This window comes from Trematomus bernacchii, unplaced genomic scaffold, assembly GCF_902827165.1.
Source record: "Trematomus bernacchii unplaced genomic scaffold, fTreBer1.1, whole genome shotgun sequence".
Taxonomy (NCBI): Eukaryota; Metazoa; Chordata; class Actinopteri; order Perciformes; family Nototheniidae; genus Trematomus; species Trematomus bernacchii.
In genome coordinates, this window is record NW_022987588.1 from 1,443,631 (window position 1) to 1,468,428 (window position 24,798).

The 24,798-nt window shown below is 40.9% G+C and overlaps 1 protein-coding gene across 2 annotated transcripts in view; it reads right to left on the reverse strand.

The window, feature by feature from the left end:
- Nucleotides 1-118: 118 nt before the first annotated feature.
- Nucleotides 119-24,798, reverse strand: part of uggt2 (UDP-glucose glycoprotein glucosyltransferase 2) — a 35,621-nt gene continuing 10,941 nt past the window's right edge. Inside the window, exons 21-40 of one of the 2 annotated variants that reach the window (XM_034128661.1) lie at nt 24,282-24,376; nt 22,448-22,654; nt 19,840-19,971; nt 19,109-19,239; nt 18,663-18,758; nt 18,353-18,455; nt 17,458-17,537; nt 15,621-15,810; nt 15,335-15,493; nt 15,059-15,144; nt 12,779-12,863; nt 12,524-12,606; nt 5,933-6,037; nt 5,730-5,814; nt 5,195-5,377; nt 4,861-5,021; nt 3,289-3,403; nt 3,086-3,202; nt 1,914-2,079; nt 119-1,768 (exon numbers count right to left, since the gene is read on the reverse strand). In XM_034128661.1, the coding sequence (XP_033984552.1) occupies nt 1,746-1,768; nt 1,914-2,079; nt 3,086-3,202; nt 3,289-3,403; nt 4,861-5,021; nt 5,195-5,377; nt 5,730-5,814; nt 5,933-6,037; nt 12,524-12,606; nt 12,779-12,863; nt 15,059-15,144; nt 15,335-15,493; nt 15,621-15,810; nt 17,458-17,537; nt 18,353-18,455; nt 18,663-18,758; nt 19,109-19,239; nt 19,840-19,971; nt 22,448-22,654; nt 24,282-24,376 (2,402 nt within the window). In that variant the 3' untranslated portion in view covers nt 119-1,745. Of the gene's footprint in view, nt 1,769-1,913; nt 2,080-3,085; nt 3,203-3,288; nt 3,404-4,860; nt 5,022-5,194; nt 5,378-5,729; nt 5,815-5,932; nt 6,038-12,523; nt 12,607-12,778; nt 12,864-15,058; nt 15,145-15,334; nt 15,494-15,620; nt 15,811-17,457; nt 17,538-18,352; nt 18,456-18,662; nt 18,759-19,108; nt 19,240-19,839; nt 19,972-22,447; nt 22,658-24,281; nt 24,377-24,798 lie in introns of both variants that reach the window. The other variant, XM_034128659.1, reaches the window with a different exon arrangement.

The following is a 24,798-nucleotide window of genomic DNA, read 5'->3' on the forward strand; positions in this document are numbered from 1 at the left end:
GCAAGAAACTAAATTACATTGTTAGGAAATTCATCGATTGTAGCCCGTACAGAGCAGGATCCGAGGACCACACCGAGGACCACACCGAGGACCACAGATTAAACAAAGGATTCAGTAATGATGGTTTTGTAGCAAAGATTTAATTTTACCTAACAGAAATATAAACAATTGTATTTGACACAGCACAGTGAAAATGTTTAATTGGCTTTAAGACAAGGAAAAATGACAGTTGGCTTTGACTGAGCAGCATCACCCATTTTATTCCTGAGACAAAAACAGTGGTTCATTGTGGAATTCTAATATTTGAAAGTAACTTCTAGAAACTCAATGCAGTGAAGCCAAATGTAGCTAAGATGTAAACATACTGTAATAAGTTAAAATCATAAATCCTACCAGTAGACCATGACCTTTAGTGTGCAAATGAGGACCCTTTGATCCACACCTTGGCAATGAGGTCCTGCCATTGGATAATCGCTAATCAGGGGCGGGGTTTAACCAACTGTAACTGCTGTTGGGTAAAGGGGTTGAATTTGTAATTTTATAAAACATCATGGCACTCCCAGCTTTAATTATAGTTTAATTGGAACCTCCATTTGAAATTGAAAAAGCAAAAGTATTCAAAACACATTTATGGCAAATAAAACAAAGGTAATAAGACGTCCATTCTCTTAAGAATTTAAATGAACAATTTGTGTGAAACTAAACAGGCTCTAGATGTGTGAATGCTGAAGGGCTTGAGAGTAGTTTCCAAGCCACCCTGAAATATAGTTAGCAGGACTGTTCATACTGATCAATGAGTGATGCTGAACGTGCATAGTAATATATTCAGACATATTGGACTTGTGTTTCAGATTTCTGTTATGATTTATAATAAAAGGAGCAACTAGACAGGAGGGTGGAACAATGATATTCTACTTACTAGATGATCAATAAGTATAAACTCACTAACCTGTATAATAAATCTTGCAAGGGAAGGCTAAACTAAAAAAGATTTGAGGTAAAGAAAAGACAGTCCCCTACTCTTGACCAAGAATAAGAATGACACCCACTAATAAAGAACAGTCCCAAGTACTAATGTAACAGTTTTAACAGTAAGAACACTTTTCACCACTTTGGTTTTGGCAAATTGATACGCAAATGCATAAACTTTGTGAAACAGTTTTCCATGATAGAAAAACTGAACAAAAAGAGTCTTAGAAATGTGCCCTCTCAGTTTGATTCTTGCATACATTATCAGTGCAATATTGTTTTTATTTTCAAACACACGTCTGAGAGAGTGCTTTGACTGACCTCTCATCATTACCCCTGCTATGAGGATATTGTAGTTTGTTGATTTATTTATCTGTTTGACAGCAGGATTACATCATTGATAACAGTACATGCCAGGTATTAATCAAAAGTGATGGAAGGGTGGGGCAGGATCACAAATAATGTTTCACTTATGGAATTTCTTGTCAAGTTCCTTCTTAGTTAACTTCATTTACCATGGCAATCACATCCTAACAAAGAACTTATTTGAGTGATGAAAGCACCCCGTAAGTTCCCAGTCGGCAGTTAACACTTACAATACGTGTTCATTTTGTAACACTGCAGTAGCAGATATGGCATCTGAAAATATCACATCCTGCTGGGGATGCAACGCTCCATGGCTATGTTTAGATGGAATTGTCTGTCAAGCTTCACAGGTGGGCTGCGTGCAAAAAGGTTCTGCCCCCCTCCCCTCTCCAGGACGGGGCTGGCAGGCACTAAAGTTCATCACGCTGGTTGTCTAGGGGTGAAGGTAGGAGACGAATAATGAAAATGAGCACAGTGGAGAGAGAGAGAGACAAAAAGGTTAATCATACAAGAGTAGAATAGATCATTAGACTTTTCTTTCTTGTAAAACTGGGAATACATGATGTTTTATTTCAAACCTTTTTCATGTTGTGAGGCAGAGGGAGTGTGTTTTGGCGCCGGTGTGTCCTCCTGTCCCTGAACCCGCCTCAGCAGCTGTTTTATCTCGTTGTCATATTCTACCCACTCAGGCACGATCCTAGCTGCGGCCGTTAGCTTGGGCTCCTTGGTCCTCGGGTTATTGCACTGCAGCAGAGAGACAAAGCGCATTACTCACAGCACGCGGGCCACTTCCTCCCAACGAGTCGTATTGTCGTTCCCAGCACTGTCCGTGGCGAGCATTGGAACCTAATTTGATTTCCAATTCTGTTAAAAGGACATTAGCCCATGTCTTGTGTCTGAATTACCACGATGAGACAAAGCTTCCTATTCCAATCCACTAGAGGCCGTCCAGTAATTCTCTAAATGAGTTTAGGAGACTACAGGATTGCTCCTAAATTGTTTCCTAAATGCCAAGTGCATCATGGACATTACACAGTAGAGGGGACTCCAGTCTTTTAGTGCTGCAGCAAATACAGTTCACCATTATCAACAAAAACCTGCAAACATGGCTACAAAGTGGTATACGAACCCTTTGTTCATTATCCGCATGTTTCAAGACACAATACATATTTTAAAAAAGAAGGAAAAAGGGATTTTACCATCTAAACAAAGTTGTTAATAATAAAGCTTTATTTATATAGCACTTTTCATACAACACATGCAGCTCAAAGTGCTTTATAAAATGACACATCACAAGTTCACAATAAACAAGAAATTCAAGACAAACAAGAAAAAAATGTATGATAATAAAAATTAAATTAAATAAATAATGGTTTCTCTCTGACAGATAAGACACAAGACAACTGAGTCGATGCAACAATATAAAATATAAAACCCCATAAAACAAAGTGAACATATAGGTACAACAGAAATACAAATAGAAAGATAATAGTAATAAAAACGCCATAATTCTACTAAAGGTTAAACGATTAAGAATACAAATATACCAACGTAAAAATAAATATTGCTATTGAAGTTTGTTAGATTAATAACATAAGATAAAATCCTTTAAGACCTATAAAATAAATAAAACAATATAAAGGTAGGTAAATAATAAAGACTATAAGAACATTTAAAGTGGGGGGTTGCTAATAATTATCTCATCTAAAAAGATGTGAATGATAATAGATGTCACGGCTGTGGAACTCACCAGGTCGATGGTCTTAGCGGAGACTTTGGAGGTTTCGTCGCACCACGTCTCACACCACAGCCACTCCTGAGGGAGAGACTTGATGGCCACTTGGTGGATCATGTTGTTAGGAAGGTCCTAAAGAAACATTCAAACATATATCACAAATGTGGAATCTCAACTGCGTGTTTATAAATGCTATGATGTCCTTCAGAGCGGCGTACCTGGTCCAGGTTGGACAGACTGTTGGGGTCCTGGCTCAGGGCCTGGTACTGCCCTCGTAATCTGTCCCCAGCGGCAATCTTCCGGAACTTCTTCAAATCTACTACGTACAGCGCGCTGGTTGGAATGTAGGAGGGAAAGACATAAAAAGCAGGTGTGAGAAAACCATTTCCTGAAGGGAAGGCCCGTAGGAATGACTTGTAATAAAACAAATAATGACTTAATAAAGATAAATACCCTAGACACATTTGGATAATTGACCCTAATGTTTCATATTAATAAACCAACGTAGTAAACCTTGTTGTTTCACTTATTAGATCAGGGCTCACACACCTTTATAGACATGGATTTTAATTTGCTTTCAAGGTACATTCTTTCAAAGTCAAGAACTGTGACACAATGACTACTTTTACAACCCTGAGAGTCTTTAGGATGAGAATTATGAGGCTATAGCAGGCTTTACAGAACAAAATGTTTCCATTTCAACTTCAACTTGTATTCTTTCCCCCTCAAATTCCCAAACTTTTAAGGATTCCCTGGGTTGCTTGTAGTTTTTAGACCTGCCAGCTGATTTTCACCACATCCTCTTTACCTGGGCTCACTGATGCAGATCATTAAACCCTCGCTGCATCTGTCCCCCCCCACAGAGCTAAGCAGCACGCTGGCATCCAATCAAATGACAGCTTAACAGCTCTGCACTCTGTTCAGCCATCACACTGACAAAGGGAGAACTCAGTGCCACACACCGAGCAAGAATCGGAACTTTTTATTTCAGAGCCACTATAATTGGTGAGGTCCAATCACCATGGAAACTGGATGAACACAGTACTGTAGCGCAGCCACCATTTCTTTTTTGGAACATTAAAATGGTGTATATATTTTTTGACTGCAAATAAGCAATCTGGAAAAAAACAATACTCTTTTGACAAATCAAAGTGAGCGAACTTCTGGCAAATTGGTTCAATTATATTGCCTGGGTAGGATGAGATGCAACACTACACTGTGGGAAACGTTAAGCTTTCTCTTGGGTTTACAGTTTCTGAGATCCAAATAGATCGTAGGAAGGAGAAAACCAAAAACAACAACAGTACTTCCAGCCTCGAAGTACAAGAATACACAAGTAATGTTCCAGTTCTTTCTCTTTTATATCTGGAACTTAGAAGGAACAACAAAAACATGTTCTTGCCAAATGATGAATCATTCCACTAGACTCTTTAATGGATGTAAGCCAACGAGTACAGGCAGTGTCAGGCACAGAGAAAGATGTATTTCCATCATTGTGAGAGATATATTATATGTTTATTTCTTTTTTAGACTTCCTTGAAACCTTTCATTCTGCTTTTCAAAGCATGTGATAACAGTCCTCAAATAAATACTGAGTGAATAGCCTTCAAGGACATCAATACCAATAAATGGTGACAACTATTTTTTTCTAAACTAGGGAAATATCAGAAAGGGGAATATAGTGTTAATGTTGATAGTATATAATAGAACATTAGGTAACATATCAGAAGTCAAGCAGACAGAATGTTGGTGCTGCTATGCTCCCCTTCACAGTTTTTGTAAAGAACTACCTGATGTGGTATTTCCTGTGTCCGAGATGTGAGGCCCAGTAGCCGGTTTTCCAGAAGCGATAACCTTCCATCTCTCTGCGACTGTCACAGAACGGAGTGTAGCCATAAGGAGCTCCCTGCAGGTCGAAATCCCTCAGCTCCTTCAGATCAGCCCGAACTATCTGCGAGAGAAAGGGCGAGAACATTGGTGAGTCAGGAGAGGAGTGACGACCCTCAGCGGCGTTCTCATCCAATCGTCACACCGGCGCTGGAACTGATATCTCGACCCGTCTTTCGCTTTCAGCCACACACTCACACCTAGCTCCTTCATATGACACTTTCATTTGATCCATACCTGATCGGCGTCCACAAAGATGATCTTGTCCACAGCCAGCGGGAACAGAACATCCAGGAAGAGGATTTTGTATCCCCAGATAATGCGCTGCTTCTCAGTCTGCTGGTGGAGCCAACGGGGCCACTTGTACTGCACCAGTTCATACTGGAAGCCAAGAGACTCGGCCATTTCAGAGATGGTTTCCTAAACACCCCAAAAAACACACCAGAGGTTAAATAAATCCAAGGTCACATTTTCATTAGCTAAACACCTAAGAAAAGTGCTACAATTACATTAATACTTGTGGATAGGCTAACAAACACCTATACAAATAAAAAAATATATTATATTACATAATTCTGTCCAGTAGTACAAATATAATGCTGGTTATTTTATGAGTTCCAGACATTATGTTACAAGCATAAAAAGGTCATAAGACTGAGAGGCTATTACAAAAAGGGAACAACCCTCAGATAATTCCTTTGCTTAGTCTAAATAAAGCTCTGAAGGACCTTTTATTCTCTAGGCAGGAATAACAGAATGAAAGGGGAAGTACCTTGAAAGAGGGTGAGAGGTAATTCTTGAGGAACCAGAACTTAACAGGTGTTTTTGTGTGTCGAAGGACGGACAGCATCATTATTCTGAAATGGTGAAGGAAGAGCGAAGGATCAGCTCGAGGGTCAGGGATAAAAGGAATGCAGCATGAAGAAGGGCCTGGAAAGGAAGCGTGTGAGTGTTTGTGAACTCAAGGTGACCCACCTCAAAAAGCGCTCGTACAGATGTCCTGAGGCCACAGAAAATATGTTGAGAACGTCCTCCTTCTGCTTTTCCCCCTCATCCTTCTTGGAGCCGCCACCTGTGATGCTGTAAATGAGAAGACGGAACGTGAGCCACTGGTATCGTATTCATGGTGAAAGTAAATCAGGACTAAGCCAGCACACACCATGCTTTTTTAGAACCAGGAGCAATCATTATTATAACACCCAGAAAAAAAGTATTTTTAGACAAACCATGCAATACTGTAAAGCAGTGGCGTTTCATTTGAATGAATCGATGGTAAGGAAAACCATGATTTTCATATGATTTTAACATCAATGTAGATTTCTGCAGGATCTTTCTAGATCATAATGTGATATAACCGAGACACTGAAAGTAGCTGGGACATGTTAACTTATCCTTATCCGTAGGTAGAGAGCCCACCATATGAAGAGCATCATCTAAACTGAAATGATTTCCATCCAATCAATAAAACAGTAAGTCAAAGTTACCCTCTTAATGTTAAATGGGAGCACTAAGCGTGTCATGGATTTGAAGCTTTTGGTAACATTATAAACATAAATGTATAATAAACACTTTAGGCTTCAGTTTGAGGATGAAGCTGCAGAGTGCGCTCTTCACATTGCACAGCTTTGTAAAAAAAAAGGAAAACATAATCTAATAAAAAATGATTATTAGATTGTGAAAAAAGAGGCAGCACTACTTCTGCTGTCTGCCTTGCTTGTTGTTTCTTGGGCCTGAGCTGCTTCACTGAATGCATTGCATGATGGGAGTCACACAACGTCAAATGCATTGATTGAAAAATAAATGTAACGTTAGGTCAAGCTGAACGTGGAATAATTCAACAACAGCCGTAATGACGGCAGAGAGCTCGGCCGCAGAGAGTGATTTGCACTCCGAGCGATCTGTGGAAAGAGAGTGAGAGTAGTGGTAGTAGATCTAGTAAAGGGACCTACACAAGAAGGCATGTCTCTTTTGTTGTGATTTAGTGTTGCCTCGCTGGTTCTCTTTTTTTAACAAACCGGCGAGTTCATATTTGGTATATATTCATTAGATTGGACCCATTGCAAAAATAATGTTTATATAAGAAGAGACAAAGGAAAGTGTTTAAGCCGGTGGTTGCATCATTTCTCCAAAACATTTCAGCTGCACATCACGGCGCAATTAATAATGCAAAGCTTGAGGCACCATTTATGTCGGAGGTAACTCTGGTAAGCCTGATAACCTGGTGGGACCCGACGGGCTTCATTTATTATAGGACAGAGAAGTTTAAATTGTCCTTTTCTCATGTAACTGAATGAACTGTTTCCAAAGGATGTTACCGTCTCCAACCCTGTTCATTTGCACTGCATGAACTAGTGATGCAGTTATTTTAAACAGGTTTTTGGAATTCATTTATTTAGTAAAGATGGCCAATTGGCAGACATAAAGAAAACACTTAAAAAGGGAAGTGTATTATGGCTGCTTTTACTAATGAAAGGGATGAAAACAGAACACAACATGGGTGTACTGGGCATAGTGCATTTTTGATATGGTCCAACTGCAATCACATTTGAAGCAAATGACATGACATGTGGTCCACTGTGGAGCAGCTCCTCCCACTTTGGAGTACCCCAGGACACGAAAATACCAAAGCAGCAAGACAGGAAAAAGAATCATGACACTTATTAATCCTGCCTGCTTAAAGATAGTGAAACTGAAGTAAATAGCTAGGTGTTAGCGAAAGGTTAACCAACAATTAGAAAATCAAGGTTACAAACTTAATTGAATACAGTGATGAGATACCAGCACAAACCCTATATTTCAGAAGGACACTCTCCACCCTCTAACTCTATAGAAAAGCAGTGTCTCATGATGCCAGGCACATTTAGTGGACAGAAATCAGGCATTGTGCTGGAGGGTAGATGTGTCTGCAGTCAAACTGTGTGTCCTTGTCGGTAACAGACTGCTGATGAGGGGAGGAGAGTCTCTCCCACACTCAATCACAAACACAGGCTGGGCCCGAGGCTCCAGGAAGACACCAGTGAGAGGGGGAGAGGGGGGGGGGGGGGGGAGGTGTGAAGGGAGCATACCGCTACTCGTCCTCTAAAAACAACTCTCCCATGCAAATACTGAGTAAGAAACTGGCTGGTTAGCAAGTAACATCCATACAACACAAACGTACAGATGGCCCATGATGCTGCACTTTGCTCAGTTGTAGAGCGTTTATCTCCCTTTTCAAACCAAAGCTCTCTCTGGTTGAGTTGGCTTTCAGGGAGTCACCACACATCAGTAGGGTCTGGGGACACCGGCTGCCTGCCATGACTAAGCCAGCCATTATAAGGGGCCCCCCCCCCCAAACCCAGCAGATAAGCAGCTTTAGAGAGTCAGGTGAGAGCCCGTTTGGCTGACTCACTCACACCAGATAATCTGGACCTCTGGAAGTATCCACAAAGCTCTGAATAAATCCTGAGCGATGGACACTAACACTACCAGGACACAATTCTACTCATTTTCCTACAACTCTGTAGATTGAGCAGAATAATTATATCTGTGTGGAGATCATCCAAAGACACAAACAAGATGTTTGCCATAAGCACACACACAAACAAACTGATAGAAGATGTATTGTACCTTGTTTTCTATTACTCTTCAAGCTATTAACTGTTGCTGTTTGCCGGGGTGTGAGACCCTCATGGAGAAGTCTCAAAACCAACCCACAACCATCCAAAACGGTAACAAAGCAAGAAGAGACCCCCAACACTCATGGGGGACAGCTCTGTTTTGCTCATCTTTCCTCAGATCTTAGAAAGTACACACAGGAAAGTATTGTGTTTTTCTACATTCAATGGCCAAGATGAATGGCCAAGCCCCATCTAAAACTCTTCAAGACCTTATGACTACTTTAGGAAGTTGGCTTCTACAGCACCCTCCACTCTCTCTCTTGAAGTTTCTAATCTGTAAACTCAGTGTAAAGGACATTAAACCGTCAAAGTTCCCCAGGCTGAGAGTAGCAGGAGGAGGGAAAATGTTCCTTCATTTTCCTTTTCCAGCCGGACACAAAGAAGAAAAAGGTTTGAGAGCATGTCGAAAAGGAAAGAAATCTATTTTCACTCAGCCTCATTATTACTCTACACAGATAAAACTCTCCTTAGAGATGAGATAATTTGTAAAAACTCACTCACTCAAATTTCGATCCACATCACTAATTCTTCAGATGTGTTCGATCAATACATGGCCTTCAGTCCCCCCTTACAAAGCAAATCCCTCAAAGCATTCTGAGGTTACAAATGAAGTGATGGGTAAGACATCTTTGCTTTTAAACTCCCAACACTTTCTAAGATAACTCGTCGAGGTGTACATAATGTTTGCTGAAATCTTCAGACCCTTTTACTGCGGTTAATCCGTCGCTATTATTAAAGGGGACCTATCATGCAAAATGCAATTTTGTACGTCTTTTATACATGAATATGTGTCCCCGGTGTGTCAGGGAACTCACCAAGTGTCAGAAAACACAACCCTCTCTTTTCCTCCATACCCAAATCTCTAAAAACAGGGCTGCAACGGATCTGATACAGACTGATACAGATTTGAAATATCTCTGACGTCAGAAACAAGGAGCTCCGCCTATAGGCAACTCTCCACCTATCAGGGGAATGAGAGGTTGCCGTGGCATGGCAACAGCATGGTAACAGCATGGTAACAGCATGGTAACATGACGCTCGTGCCTCACCCCCCTCCTTTGCAGGGTGGCGTGGTCAGCTGCAGCTCATTTGCCACAGAATCAGCCCTTGCAAAAACAGGGCTGGAATACAGCAAATAGAGCGAAATGAGGCATGGCTAAAATGCATGATCTGTTTGGTATTTTGAAAAAAAACCTTCACAGACATGTTTTATATAGGTATGGCCCTACAATATATTATTCAAATATAACATGATAGGTCCACTTTAAGTTGTGCAGTAATTTTTAAATGTTTATAAATATATTTATGCAAAAGCATTCTGTTCTATCAATGACAAAACAATGATTTCATTGTGTGGGTCATCTGTTAAACAAACCTAATTGTGTTGGATGGTATTCAGTGTGTTTTTTGCTCATCTTTTATCTAATGGCTGCTTTATTTAGTCATCATTTCCAAACCTTCACTGGATGTTAAGTAGGACTGATGAGGACTTTATTATTATATTCTCCAGAGCAATGTGTAGAAATGTGGTTAAGTTTAATACAATTCAAAATTCATACATCACTGGCACTAAAGAAGACGCTATGCCTCCTGGAACAAGCTAATTCAACCTATTACTTAACCTTTTAATGTTAAAGGTATTATCATTACTCAAATTCAGCCATACCATGGGAAATGGTCTTAAGATTACATTCAATTATAAATCTATTCATCCATCTCACTACTTCCAGCTCTATTTCCCTTGGTCATGGCAGAGGCAGGTTATAAAGTGTAGCCCAAATGAGGTCCTGGAGCTCCTAAAAGCAAATGCTAAGGCCAGGAGGGATCTGTAATCCCTTCACTTTGTTCGGTTTCCGCCCGGGGTTGCCCTCCCAGATGGACAAGCCCAGAATACCTTCACAGAAAGCTTCCCGATCAGACAGCAGAACCAAGAATGCTCTTAATGTATTGCTGAGATCACAGCTCTATTTGCAATAACACAGGGACCAAAGGCTAGTATCGCCCAACCATGCTTGATGTTCCCAGATAACCTGGATAAACAAAGACCTTTCAATACCCTTAAATAACAATAACAATCACTGCACTAGTACCAATACCTCTACAGCAGCGGTTCCCAACCTGTGGGCTGTGGGCCGTGGCCCCCTAGTGGTCGGCGAAGGCATTGCAAGTGGGCCGCCAAATAATTTGCAAAACCTTATGATTTGTGTGGAAACATTTCATTATTAAGATTTTTTTTTATTTGAACCTCTTTTCCTTTCTTTTTCTTGATCCTCCTTAGCAACGGCCATTACAGTCCTTGACAGAGGTCTGCACTACTGGATTAACGTGTCACATGTTCTGAATTGATCAGAACTTTACTTAGCCTCCGTATTGTTTATGGTTGAATGTGGGCCGTGAACATTTTTGTTGTTTGTTCCTGAGTTGAAAAACGTTGGGAACCGCTGATCTACAGTATGACGGTAAACATACACGGCTAGTCCGCAGTCACATGATCAGAATGGAGTCTGCACTGTTCCTACTGAATGTGAGGTTTAATTTGAGTCCCAGCACCTTGGCATTACTAGGGAGTTCATTCCTTTGTCAACACAAGCATAAATGGTCCCTATTGGTATATCTCTGCCTAAGTAAAGGTCTTCTTTCATAGTGAAGGTGAATGCATGCCGAGGCCAAGTTCACACTACATGACTTCCAAAGATGTCAGGTCCCTTCATTGTTCACACTACACAACTGGCTGTCTTTGAAAGAACTAAAGTCCATGTGGTTTTCACACTACATGAGCATCGTCTTTCACCAGGAGGAATCCCCACTGACTTCACTAAAACACACAGGAGGCATGACAGAAATAACTGGTTCAATGCTCATGCTTTTTAATGTTTCCACACATCTTTACTCTTAACCAATTACCCTGCGTGTGCAACATAACTTTGGTCTGTGTTTAAAGGCTACAGGCGTCCCCTCCTGCAGGTTTACCCTTATTTCAGGGACAGTGCACATTAATAGACGTTGCTGTAAATGTGGCCGTTTCAGCCAAGAGGCGATATTTCATCCGTCACAAGTCCTGCGCTCTCATTGGCTGGCTAACTGCTCATGACAGGGTCAGATATTTAGCCTGTCAGACTTCTAGGAAACGTCTGCTATCTTTGAGCAGTCCCCACATAGCACATACGAACACCACTCTGTGACTCTGATGGCTTTTGTCGGTGAGCTCTAGAAACGTTTGTCAGGCAGAAAATCGAGGCTAAAGTGAGGTGTGGAAATAGTTTAACTGTCTCCGTCAGCAACCAATTACAGCTGATGTTTACTCAAGGAGTAAAGTTACATTTGTCATACTCTTAAACATGGACATAAAGCAGGATACACCATTTCATTTAGTGCTGTTGATATTCTGAAAATGACCACATTGATAAATGAATGAATGCAAAAGAGCACATCAAAATGAAACATCCTATTTAAACACAGCTTTACATTATAACTTCTCATAAAAACATTCTCTCTCATTACAAAAAGTTGCCAATAACTGCATGCTAATGAATATGAGGAAGTGTTAAATGGTTTGCAACAACACTGCCTACCTTTTTTCAAAAGTGCTCCAAACACTTCACACAGCAGGCATTAAGTGAGGAGACAGGATCACAGTTAGGAAGTGTTGGGGAAAACACACAAATGCACACACACACATACCTACAGAAGCACATATTTTTTGCAAGACTAGATCTTACAGCATAATATTGCAGTCTGGATCGAGGGGAGGAATTAGATCTCCTGAAACCACAAGGTGTAATTGAGAAACATAAGGAACATCAGCAGACCCACAAATCAATGAGCCCACCACAGTGGTTACTGCCAGTCGGCTGAGGGAGAGTTTTTAAAGCAACCAAATGTAAGATGTGTGTGAGAATCGATTACACACCTTGCTATGGAGTCCCATATGCCTTTACTTTCACTGTTTTCACTCAAAAGATCTTCATTGATCTTCTCTGCCTTTTTCTGTACCTATAATGTGGAAGGAGACACACGACAATCATTGCATCAGTGATTGTATTATAAACTGCTTAAAATCATCCCGATATCCTCAATGTGTGGCCAGCTGGAGCCTTTTACTGCATAATGCCCGGTGCTATTAGAAATCTAACGTACTCTTTTAAAGGTCTGAAAAAACACTCACTCTGACTTTGATGATCTTACTGTGGAAACTGTTCAGCACAACAAGGACATCACCAGCATCTGCAGGGGAATCGGTTCCATCGTGCCTGAAAAAGTGGACAAAGAGAGAAAAATCATTACATTCACTTAAGATTGGAAATCAAAGAATGAGGAAATCTAGATAACAGATCTGCAGTTAGTAAGAATAACAGAGGGAAGGCCCCATCTTTATTAAAACTTAACAGACCAAATCCATCATCAAAAAAATCTATCAGCAGTCAAAATAACATGATTTTAAAATAATAGCAATTCCAGAAAATGATCAAATGTGTGTTTTTGGACACATTAAAGTGCGAAACCGTTTGATTTTGATATGGTTATACTAATGTTTATATAGTATATTTTATGATATACATATTAATTGTGATATAATAATGAACTCAGAAATAATGTGAAGCTTTTATCACAAACTTTAAACTTGACATTAGTAAAAAAAGTGTACACTAAAAGTCTAGGGACAAAATACAATTACACAATATAGAGCAAGGTCATTATTGTTATTAAATATAAAGTGTCTGTATCAGCATCACCTTGTAATTTAAGAAGTTAATAAGGCAACTCAACCAATCAGTCTGACTTGATTCCATTGTTTCCAGTGACGGAGATTGGTTTACATGTTTTACCCATAGCAACAGTGAAAGAAAAGTGGAGTGTATGAGCTCCTTTCATTAGGGAGACAACAGCAGATAATGGACATACAACTAACCGACAGTGAGAGCATGCACTTAAGGAAGATAATGGGACATCTGCCAGGGTCACACTCTGATCATATTCATTGTCCTCCATCATCATTTAGAATCACCTCACCAGTATTTTATCCATCACTACTTCCCAGCCACATACTGGCAGACTTAATGAGAAACTCTGTTCTGTATTGATTGTATAACACTTGCCTTTCACTGTAATTGTTTCAGGACAGATTTGTCCAGTGGAGAATGTGTTTTGGCAGGCAGGATCTGCATGGTGAAACACCAGAGCGCAAACTTCAGGAAGAGATGAGCAAAAGGCTACGATGCACAGCGAGCCATTACGACTCCAGTGCTTACTAAAGGCAAAAAACTAACCTTATCACTATGATAAATGCCCCCTCCTCATTGGGCCCAAAGTGCTGCTTGTGTTTTGCCTCCTCTGCTGTCACTGATGCAACTCAGCCTTTAGGGCTTGTGTTAGAAAGCGCCAGAGATCAATCTGTATCCCTGCTCTGAGGAGAGGAGAGCGGGCCATCTCATTCATCGCTGTCAGGGCAAGACGCAGTGGCAGCGCGGGGTGGAACAGGAAAAACGCAGGCTCGGAGAATGGAGAGCACAGACACTCCCACTAGACTCTGATCGGCCACCTAACCAGAGCAGAGTGCCGCTAACCACAAGAATAATGACACTGCCAAGGTGAAAAATGACATCACCTCTTAGCTTCACCTGGAGGATTGGGGAATAAATCTTGGTTGTCTGATATGATTCCAGAGGAACCGAGGGCTGTATGTGTCCTAAATCGTGTGTGAGGATAGCCAGAGAGGACAATATGTGTGATTGTAAGGACATCTCGTGCAGGAAGCAGTACAGCTGAGTATGCAGACTGGATTCAGGGTTCTTGATTATGAGGGATTATCATGTAATGTAGAATTTATATTATGAGCTATTAGTTCCTTTAAAAAATTAAAAATAATTTGGCTTAGGTCAATTTGACTTTTTTCTCAATTAGAAGTCCAGAATTAAAAGAATACATGGACGTTTTTTTGTATTCTGTTCAAAAAGCATCAAAGCAACCAAAGCACAATATTGTTTTTATTTGTCCGGGGAAATTAGACAACGCCAACACGCTGTGTCTAGTATATGCAGCCTTTGACACCTACGCCGTCCTAACTGAAACACATTCTGCTGATATTTCGCTGTCTGGCATGGCAGGTGACCAGCTGAATCATCCCTCCACTTTGTCTTCTCTTTAATAGCATCCCTCTCCTCCTACCTGTCTCTCTCCGCTCTGTAGCGAGCAGAACTCCCTGCACTCATCAAAACCTTGAGCTGCTACACTGTCAGCAGCTCTCTATGTTACCATAGTGATGGGCTTCATAGCTATGGCATGAAATGGAGAGGTAGCTGAAAACAACCTTCATGCTGTGCTACTTGTGGAGCAGCCCGATTAGTATCATTACCTAATATATATTATACGTTTAATATATAGTATATCAATGTCTGTAAGGAAGAGATAGGAATTGAAAGTGGTGTAAACACTGGTGAATACTCACGTGAGAACCTGATAAATATCCTCTGATCTCCCTTGACGTAATCTCAGGGTCCAGGCACCAGGACTGGCTTTCAGCTGGAAATATCCCTGTTGTAGTTAAAACAGCAGGGGCTCGAGTAATTATTGTAAGCATTAAATTCACACTTGTTTTCACAGTTTCTGTTCCAAACTTACTACGGTGATTAATGACTATGATAGCCCTTTCATAAACAATATCCAACACAGTGCAAGGAAGCTGTCTTGGTAACTTTAGTTTTGAGTAGAGAAAGCTCCTGACCAGGTTAGCCATGACAATAGTGTCATACATGATGGGGTCCCGACTCGTGCCCAGGGTGAACTGCAGTCCGCGGGGGGGCTGGCCGGTCGACAGGTCAAAGCAGTGGCCCTCCAGCAAGAGGTGCTCCAGCTCGTACTCGGCTGTCACCATCCCGCTCACCTGGAGCCAAACAAGAAAGTACAGAAAAGAAAAAACAACAGGGGATGATTAATAGAATGCACCACGGCCCGAATTAAGAGGTGAGAGCGATTAGACTGCTGCCAACAATGACTGGGGAGCGGGATACCTCCTGCAGGAGGATGTTGTCCAAGTCGTAGGGACTGCGGACAGCCTGCACCATCCAGCTCTCCGGTGTTATCATATTGAGAGTGAGGAGGGGGGATTCTGGGAGATCCAGGAAGCGGGCAACTGGTCCTGGAGACACTGTGTCGTTGGCCAAGAAATTCACATCAGACTCCAAGACAAAGCGGTAAAAGCTGTGAAAACAGACAACCATAGATTCAAATATAAGTGCTGGCCTTGGAGATTAATGCAAATTAACATAATATATCACAATAGAGAGGAAAATTGAAAGACATAAAATGATGGATATCCTGCAGGACTTTTTTCTGAGTCAACAATTCCATCCAACAAACACACAGTACACCTCAGAAACCATTAAAATGATGACATATAGTGCAATCGTCTCTTTTCTAGGACAGGAGGGATAGGCTCTTTTGTGACAGCCGTGTATATACAATCCCCTAAAAGTTAGGAATCTAATACTTTTACTGCCAGTGTGCCTGCTTGGCCAATAACAGGAATATGTGCGGGTGGTCTGTGTCCCAGAAATGTTCCTTTCCTTCGTTATTACTCAGAGTTGTCACTGAGGCTAGTTCCGAGCTAATATGAATGCTAATTGCTTTTCTCCAGTATGGCCTCTGACACAGAGAAGTCATAATCAGTGTAAACACCGTAGCAGATGATAAACATAACCAATGCTAATTATATTTATTTTGAATGCCTTCTTATTTTTCAAAAGGTAAGGCACAACATTTCCTATTCGCAGAAAGATTATCTAAAAGTGATGTATTAGTCACAGCAGCCATGTTTCTGTGGACCGGGGCAGAGTCCAGGCTGCTAGCACCGCACAGGAGAGTGGTGAGGGGGGTGTTGCAGGTAATAAGGAGAAACCTCGCACACCAGGGGAAAACACACAATCTTCATTGGACTGGTTCCAATTTGAAAGCTGATCAATTCTCCAAAAGTCGAAAAGAGATCAAAGATCAGCTGCGGTCGTACCACTATGAGAAGTATACCAGTGAATACAATAAACCCAATCACATCAAGCAGGGAATTCATTTACAGATATCATTATTTTATGACCAGGATCTCTATGATTAGACCCAAAATAAAAAAACTGAAAGGATGCGCATTATCCTATTTCTTTTTGTCATGTAAAAGGTCATCAGATCCCTAAGTGGTAGTGTTTTAGGATTCTTGATCAATAGTAATGACTTGTGAATGTGAGGACAGTACTTTAGAAAGCAGAAAGATTATGTTAGGAATAACATTCAAAGTTGAACTTGTGTACCAGGCATATTTCACTGAAGACAGGAAGTGTGATGGGTCAGGAGTGTTTTAGCAGAAGACATACAAACAGTACATTGGCCCTCCAATGTGAGGGTTAACCTCCCGGAAATGTTCTGTCATTTGGTATTAATGAAATGAATTAAAGAAAATGCTCTTACAGGACACCTTATTGATGAATTTAACTTAAATAAATAACTGTTCTAACTATCATTACTAAGGACACAATCCATTATGGAACAAATTAAAGAAGAAAACACCTAAATAGCATAGTGACTAACATTCACTCAGTGGTGTAAATGTTAATGAACTAATTTAAACCTTTAATTGTGTTGTTTTTACTGCATGTCTTGAGCACGTAGCAATGCAAGCTGTAAGCAATTTGCCCAGGGATGCAAAGGGAGGCCCAAAGCAATAAGGTGGTGTTATTAAGCAGATTGCATCTGTGCAGTATAATCTTACAAAGGGAAGGAGCGAGGCACAGATGCAGCGGACAGAGGATACACAAACAAGCCAAACAGGAAAATGTAATTACTGTTGGAGCAGGAGCTTACCTCTTGAGGGGCATCTCGGACAACTTGGCCCTGCAATTCATAAACACCTGCAGTCTCACATTGACCACTTGACTGAGCACCTGCAGGAGTGACAGAACAAGAGACCCAGTTATAGGAAACAGGATCAGAGCCAAGTCCAGCAGAGAGGTGTCAGACACACAATGCCTTTAGCTGAACAAAAAGACTGAAGGCATATTTTAGTTTCAGTGACCACTCTTACTAAACTGAAATGTAAAGGGTTCTTTAATGTCATGGCACATGTATTCTTACATCACATATTTCATGATACAACAGTGGCCTCGAGCACATTAACCTACCTTCCTTAAAATCAGCCTTAATGCTGATATGCCGTCATCTTAATTTCTCCTGCATACTGCAGTACACTTTTGTGAAGTGTACTGCAGTAAACAACAGCTACTGAATGTGGCTGTCTGACTGTCTGTAAAAGCATGGTGAGTCATATTTTCATATTCAACCAAGTCATTTTCTTCACCACAGCGAGCCTCTTGCAAGATGCAGCAGACAGGGGATGCAGTGAAACTAAGCCTACTAAGAAAACAGTTTCCAAGTCATCTGAAATAAGTAAGGATACTTCTTTTAGAAGATAGAGAAAGAATGGGGATTCTATTTTCCGATAAGTTTTGCAGACTCACTAAATGCTTTTGAGTTGTTGAAAGCTTAACTATCTCTGAGCATAGACAATGTGCATTTAAGAGTAAACATGTGGTCATAGCACCAGGTAAGGATAGAATGACATAACAATGTCTAAATCTATTATTTTGCACCTTGCAAAGCTTTGTGTTTCTGACCCTTCCTTTCAGTGAAAGTGATTTTAAAGTGTCCCTGCTGGATAAGGAATCGGTAGGGAAGAGAAATGATCCTCTTTTCAGCTTACAATCAGTAGCGGGGACATCTTCTGTGCCTCCCTAGTGAGGGGGTCAACAATAGCCACAACATCATAGAAGACCTCGTGTTCACGCGGGGAGAGATGGAGCACACTGAGGAGGAGAACAGCACACCAAAGCAGATTCAGCAACACAAGGTTAAACAACCCTTATTCAGCACAACTGCAAATCAAAAGATTTGCCTTTCTGCACTGCTTGAAATGTTGGCATAGCCATTTTCAAATCTATTCTAACAAAAGAAGAGTAAACCCTTCGCTGTGAGACTGCAGAGCCAATAGGACAGTAAACAGAGTTTCCTACCTGTGACTGTCTTTGATGAATTGGACATCCCTCCTGACTTCTCCTTTGGGGGCTGCGGTAAGGAGGGCATCAACTTTCATGACTAAGTCGCTGGCGCTAAGGGAATAAAGGTGTAACAGGGACAGTCCATCATTTATTCATGCTAGGTTTTAGAAGAGTTGTCAAACAGAGCTCACATAATCTGATGCTAAGCTGTTAACAAGGTAGCCTCATAAAGATATTCAGGCTTCTGTAGCTTGACACTGAGAAGCTGATATTGAGTTTATTACAGAACACTTGAAGAGTTACATATGAGAGTGTTGGTGTGGCACAAAGAGAACAAATATCAAACGTATCAAGTCACATTATAATCGTCATTTTCGTCCAAGGGCTCAAATGTTGATCGGTGACAGTTCAAGACAGATGCAGTTGCCTTCATGCAAAAAGACATACAAATACAAACGTACTGCTTTGGCTTCAGCCCCATCACTTTCACTTTGTCTTTGACTTTCTCTGCAGAACCACTCAGGGTAATCTTCTGCAGCAACTGGAAATCCTCCACAGTGAATTCTTCCTGCTCTCCAAATGGACCGAGGATCTAAATGAAGACAATAAGGCAGTCAGAACACGACTTTTACAATTCCCATCCCAGCATGTATTATTAAACACTTGCCATGGGGAGTTTACATTTAATGTGATTGTAACAGTGTTTTATCCACTTAAAGTCAGGCTATTCAGTGATGGTGCCTTTGTTTTCCTCCTTTCTATTTTGGGAGGCTTGCCACTGCAGCAGAGGAATGTAAAATGATATTAATTGTTACAGCCATGGCAGAGGCTGGCCTCTTCATCCGTGGCTGTCAGCCTCACTGCTGCTGAGGCATCAGTCATCAGCTCTGGACACACACACAGTCAGCACATAGACACTCACACAGACACACACACACACACACACACACATGCGCACAGTGCAGTGTGGGCCACCTGTGACCTTTGAGAAACATTCATGCTGATTTGACAGTACTAAAGAAGCACTCTGAGAACACAAGAGGGAACATCTTTAGAGGATCCTTCGCCACTGTACCCAGAAATATTTAACCAACACTTTACCTTACTCTCAAACATATTGTGGTCTGTTCGACTTTATAGGGAGACATACAGAGATCAATATTTTTGCAATGCTTATTTGAAGCCCACTCACCCTGCCGTTGCTGATCACTGCTCCCTGTCCTGGGCTCAGCTTCAGGACGTCTCGACAAAACAGCTGCTGACTACGAATAAAATCCACTTCCAATGTGTTGAACTTCTTCTCAAAGGCATCGACGTCCATGCCCTAGAGCAGAATAACAAATGTTTGTTTAGGATGTTAGATCAATTGATTGCATTGTTGGCTCAGATTTGAATTTGCGATGTGCTGCAAGATCCAATAGACTAGCTCAAGGACCTTTCTCCCTTTACAGCCTGTCCAAAACAACATCCGAGTGATGCATTGGCCTTAGGAGTGATGTATGCGAGGCCAAAACATTATTCACAACATCATTGATGTCTTGCATCAGCGCACTCACTGCAGTTTCTAAACAAGGAATACTTCAGCCAGGGCCGAGCTGTCAGAAATGCACATGTGTGAAAATGAGATTAATCCATTTGTAATTAATATAACAAACTCTTAATTAAGCCTCGGCCATATTTGTCCATAACAAATTAGGTGTGGGAGTGTGGCTGGTTTGTGGAGTCAGGTTATTAGTTTCTCCCACATCCCTCCTCAGGAGAACAGGTGAAATACCAATAACGTCAGCACAATCCAGTCAGCAAGTCTGTCTGGCAGCCAATAATAAACTCATATCCCTCGACTCTGGGTCTCAACTCACACAGCCACCTCCTACCCATCTTTTCATTGCTATTTCCAGCCTATTCTCTCCCCATTGTTTACGGCTGGTATAATTGAAGGCAAGTTTGTTATGGTTGGTCCCAGATGTAACCTGTGCTGTATGACTTATTCCTGATGGAAGAGATGGGAGCACTCCTGTCAGCTGATTTGTTGATTAGAGCATGAGAATTTGTTTTCTTGTGTGTGAAGCTGTGTGGGTGGATACTGCACACTAGAGCAGGGAGAAAAGTAGTGGCTGTAGACTGCTCACAGCGGCACAGTGATGGTCAGGCTTGGCTGAACACATGTGACTTTACACAGGCCTGAACGGTGAACAGGAGCTCGGCTATTCATCAGGTCCGGAGACCAGGTATCCACCGGCACTTTATATGAAAGACTCAGCATGTGGAGCCCGTCTTGTACTGGCCCTGTGACAGACCAAGTGGAACTGAGTGGCATCCACAGGCTGTGGAGCGTCATGCGTGCCCTAAATGTATTCTGTTAGCTGATGTTCAGGAGGGGAACGAGAAGATGGGCTCATCAATCACCATTTCCCCTGACTGTGCACTTGAATCAAGAAAGCAGTGGCAGATGAATCTCTGTAAAGTGGACATATCCAACCTTTGTTTTCCTCATTTTTGTCATTATGCTCATCAATTCTGCTTTAAAAGGTTATCAATTATCAGTGTCCAATCAAATACTTCCCATTTTGCAGAGATACACCATTCACTTAAAAACTAATCAAAAATATTTGATTTCTAACTTTACACACAGTGACACCTGTGTTGTAGTCCTGCATATCTTTTAGGGTTGGATGATACAGCTCTATGTACAATAACTCAATATGAATGTATTGGTGGTTGGAGCTTACTGTTTATATTTGGGTAGCTATCGCTTTCATATCTCTGGTTGTATTAGTCCGTGACAGGCAATGTTGCAAATCAATGAGCAGGACTGTTTTATGGCGCCATTGGATTTATAGGACTGTGCAGCAATGTGATGAAGTACCTCAGGTACTCTACTTCTCACACTGGTTTATTCTAAAACAGATATTTACATGTGGTTTTGTTTATATATTGAATTTCTAGAAAATGAAATACCAAAAAATATATCAATATGGTAATTTTAAATTGCACGTACAACAGCAGATTTTATCTTTATCACCCACACCGCACCCCTCATATCTATAAATAACGTGATGGTATCTCACTTGTCAAATTGATACATTTTGAGTAGTTTGATTTTTTCGCCACCTACGCTAGTTAGATTCACCACCTACGCTAAAAGGCCTTCATGTGTTACAAAGCAGGTTATCATTTGTAATTTTCTAAGTCAGCCTCGACCATTAGCATCAGAACATTTCTGTATACCTGTATGACCTAAATAAACATTACAGCATTACTGTGGTGGCAGGGATGAGAAATATCTCATTTGCCGATATCCTTCTTATATGAAGAGTGAGAACATTTCAGTCAGGAGGCAGATCACACATGCTCCAAACCCAGCATGGATGTGTCATCTTGGTTATGCTACTTGCTAATAAAGTAAGTTCACACAGGTTAAAATAACACTCCATAATTACACCACAATGTGCTCATGTTTCAGAGAATAAATAACTAAATAAAGTTTTGGTTAATTTCCAAATTGGAATTACATTGATACAGATGTATATCAATATAATATGAGATATTTCACTCGGACCATTAAAGATTTAGAGTGTTGGTACCTACAGTATACCAAAACAGAATTTTCTTTGATACTTTGGTGATTTAAAACCAGGCTATGAATGTCATGATATTGTATGTAATGGCAAACAATACACAATCTGAACGGATTCCATTTAATTGAAATATGAAATATATAAGGCACATTAAATATCTGGAATCATATATCTCTGATCTGACGAAACGGAGATAAGTGCACTCCTGAATCAATCCTTTACCTGCATCAGTAGGTCCTTTATCTTGGTCCCCTGTTGGAGGAGCTGGCTGCTCTCGTCTTTCACAAGTTTCTGCACAAACTCTGCTGCAGCCTTGTTCTTCTGGGTGAGGAGAGAGGCCCAGATAGCTCGGTACAGCACGCTGTTATCTTCGCTGGGCTTTCCGCTGGGGTTATCTATCACCCCCACTCGCACTCCAGGGCTGGCCTTCTGCTTGCACACACACACGCACACAACACACACACACACAGCAGAGATATAATTCAGAAAAATATCACAGATTCCCTTATTTTCTCAGTCCCCAGGTGTCACTGACTGAGAACTCTGGGAGGAGAGGGAGCTGATTGCTTAAAAGTAACCGTAAAGGCTTCTCCTGGTCTGCTTATTTTATCAGCAAGGAATCTTTTTTCATGATAAAAGAAAAATGCCTTTAAGCTTATTTCATCCATAGTGTGTCAACAAGTGAATATTCTATTGTAGAAACATCTGTATTGATGATTTTTGAGAGTAATGTATTTTCAAGGAAAATGTCCCTATTTGTAGGTCATAAAGCCCTGCACTAAGCAGTTCACAAAAAATACAAATGCACTTTATCTCTCCTGCTTGGAAGTGAGGTTTAGATGTACAGTTTCGTAACATCAAAATTGGTGTCAAAGAAAGACCAATGTGAAAAAGGTGATTGATTGAGTTCAATTAGATTAAAGGTGGGGTAGGTAATTTCGGAGAAACCAGCTCGAGTGCGTAGAATTTGAAAATACACAACCGGAAAAAATCTGCCACTTCCTTACAGAGCCCCTCCTCCAACACACACGAACGCGCACATGACCAATGAGGGCACGAGATAAGTTTGTGCACAGATGGAAGGCTGACAGGCAGGTAGGCCATCCAGTTATTTTAACCGGGCCGGCTAAAATGATTGGTCGTACTTTTTACAGTATTACGGCTTCCACAGATGAAATCTTTTTTTAATGGATTTTTTGTCAAAGCACTTAAGATATTCATTGCTATCGGGATGTTAAGAGCATTCCATGGAATATAACAAAAAGTGTATCTCGAGCCGGTTTCTCAAACTTACCTACCCCACCTTTAAGGCCTGTAATATATTGTCAAAACTTAATTACAAAAAATGTTTAATTAGTAATGTAAATTGATTTCACTCCAATAATATCAGTATTTATGCTTTCAAACGCACAACAACCGACATATAACACATATATTCAGTATGTACGGTGTGTCAATTTATGACTTCCCAAGTGGTCCCTATTGGAAAGTTAATGATTGGTTGAAAGAATGAGGAACAGCCATGTGTCGCACACACACGCATTGGCTTCAGCTGATATTTAAAATGCATTTATCTTAACTATCCCCCTTATTTAAAAGCAGTATTTTGTACCCTACTCGCCAAATCATCAAGTTAGACACTCTGTCCAGATTTATTTCTCTGTCCCCTCTGCAAAAAAATCTATTGGCAGAAGAGCGTTCATGTTCAAAGCCCCAACAGACTGGAATACTTTACCTGCTGCTATTAGATCTCTTGCATCATTGGGTATGTTTAAACATGCATTATCATCTCACTTTCAACTGGTCTGCACTTGTTATTGATGAAACTGATATTGATGAAACTGATCTGCTCGACTGTCTCTCAAATTGTAATGATTGTAATGATAGTATGTATAACTTTACTTTTACTTAACAGACTGTACGTGGTTTGTCATGTTTTGCTTTTTGTCTATGTATGTCTGTAAGTTGTTGCTATTGTCGGGACCCCCTTGAAAACGAGATGGTGCATCTCAAGGGGTTTATCCCAATAAATACAATTTCTATATATGATACTCACCATATGTTTTAGAGCATTTAATAACAGTTTTCTTCCTGAGATCTCCTCAAAATCTCCGACTATCCACATGGTCACAGCACTCATCCCATCCTCATCTAGGGTAAAAGAGCAAAGAAATATAATCATATAATGCCAATAAATGACCTTAGGAAAAGCAGCAGTTAAACAGAAAAAGTGTTTAGCCTCAGGGTTAGGGCTTAACCTCCTGTCTTCAGGAAGTGTATTCCAGATCTGTTGAGCGTAGATACTAAAAGCTGCTTCTTAGGGTTAGCTCATGATGATGAGAATCCGATGGAAAGGGAGAAGGGGAATTAGGAATGTTCAGTTTGTTTTGTAGGTGAGAGGGACTGAGGCATCTGGCAGAGAGCTCAGTGTATGAGTGGAGAAGTGTGCCACCTGTCACAGTTATCACCACCCCCCCCCCCCCCCCAGTCAGTGAGTCAGTCAGTCAGAAAAGCAGGCAGCCGATCAGCTAGTCCGCAGAGGAGGATGGCAATCAGCCTCCTCATCCTCACTG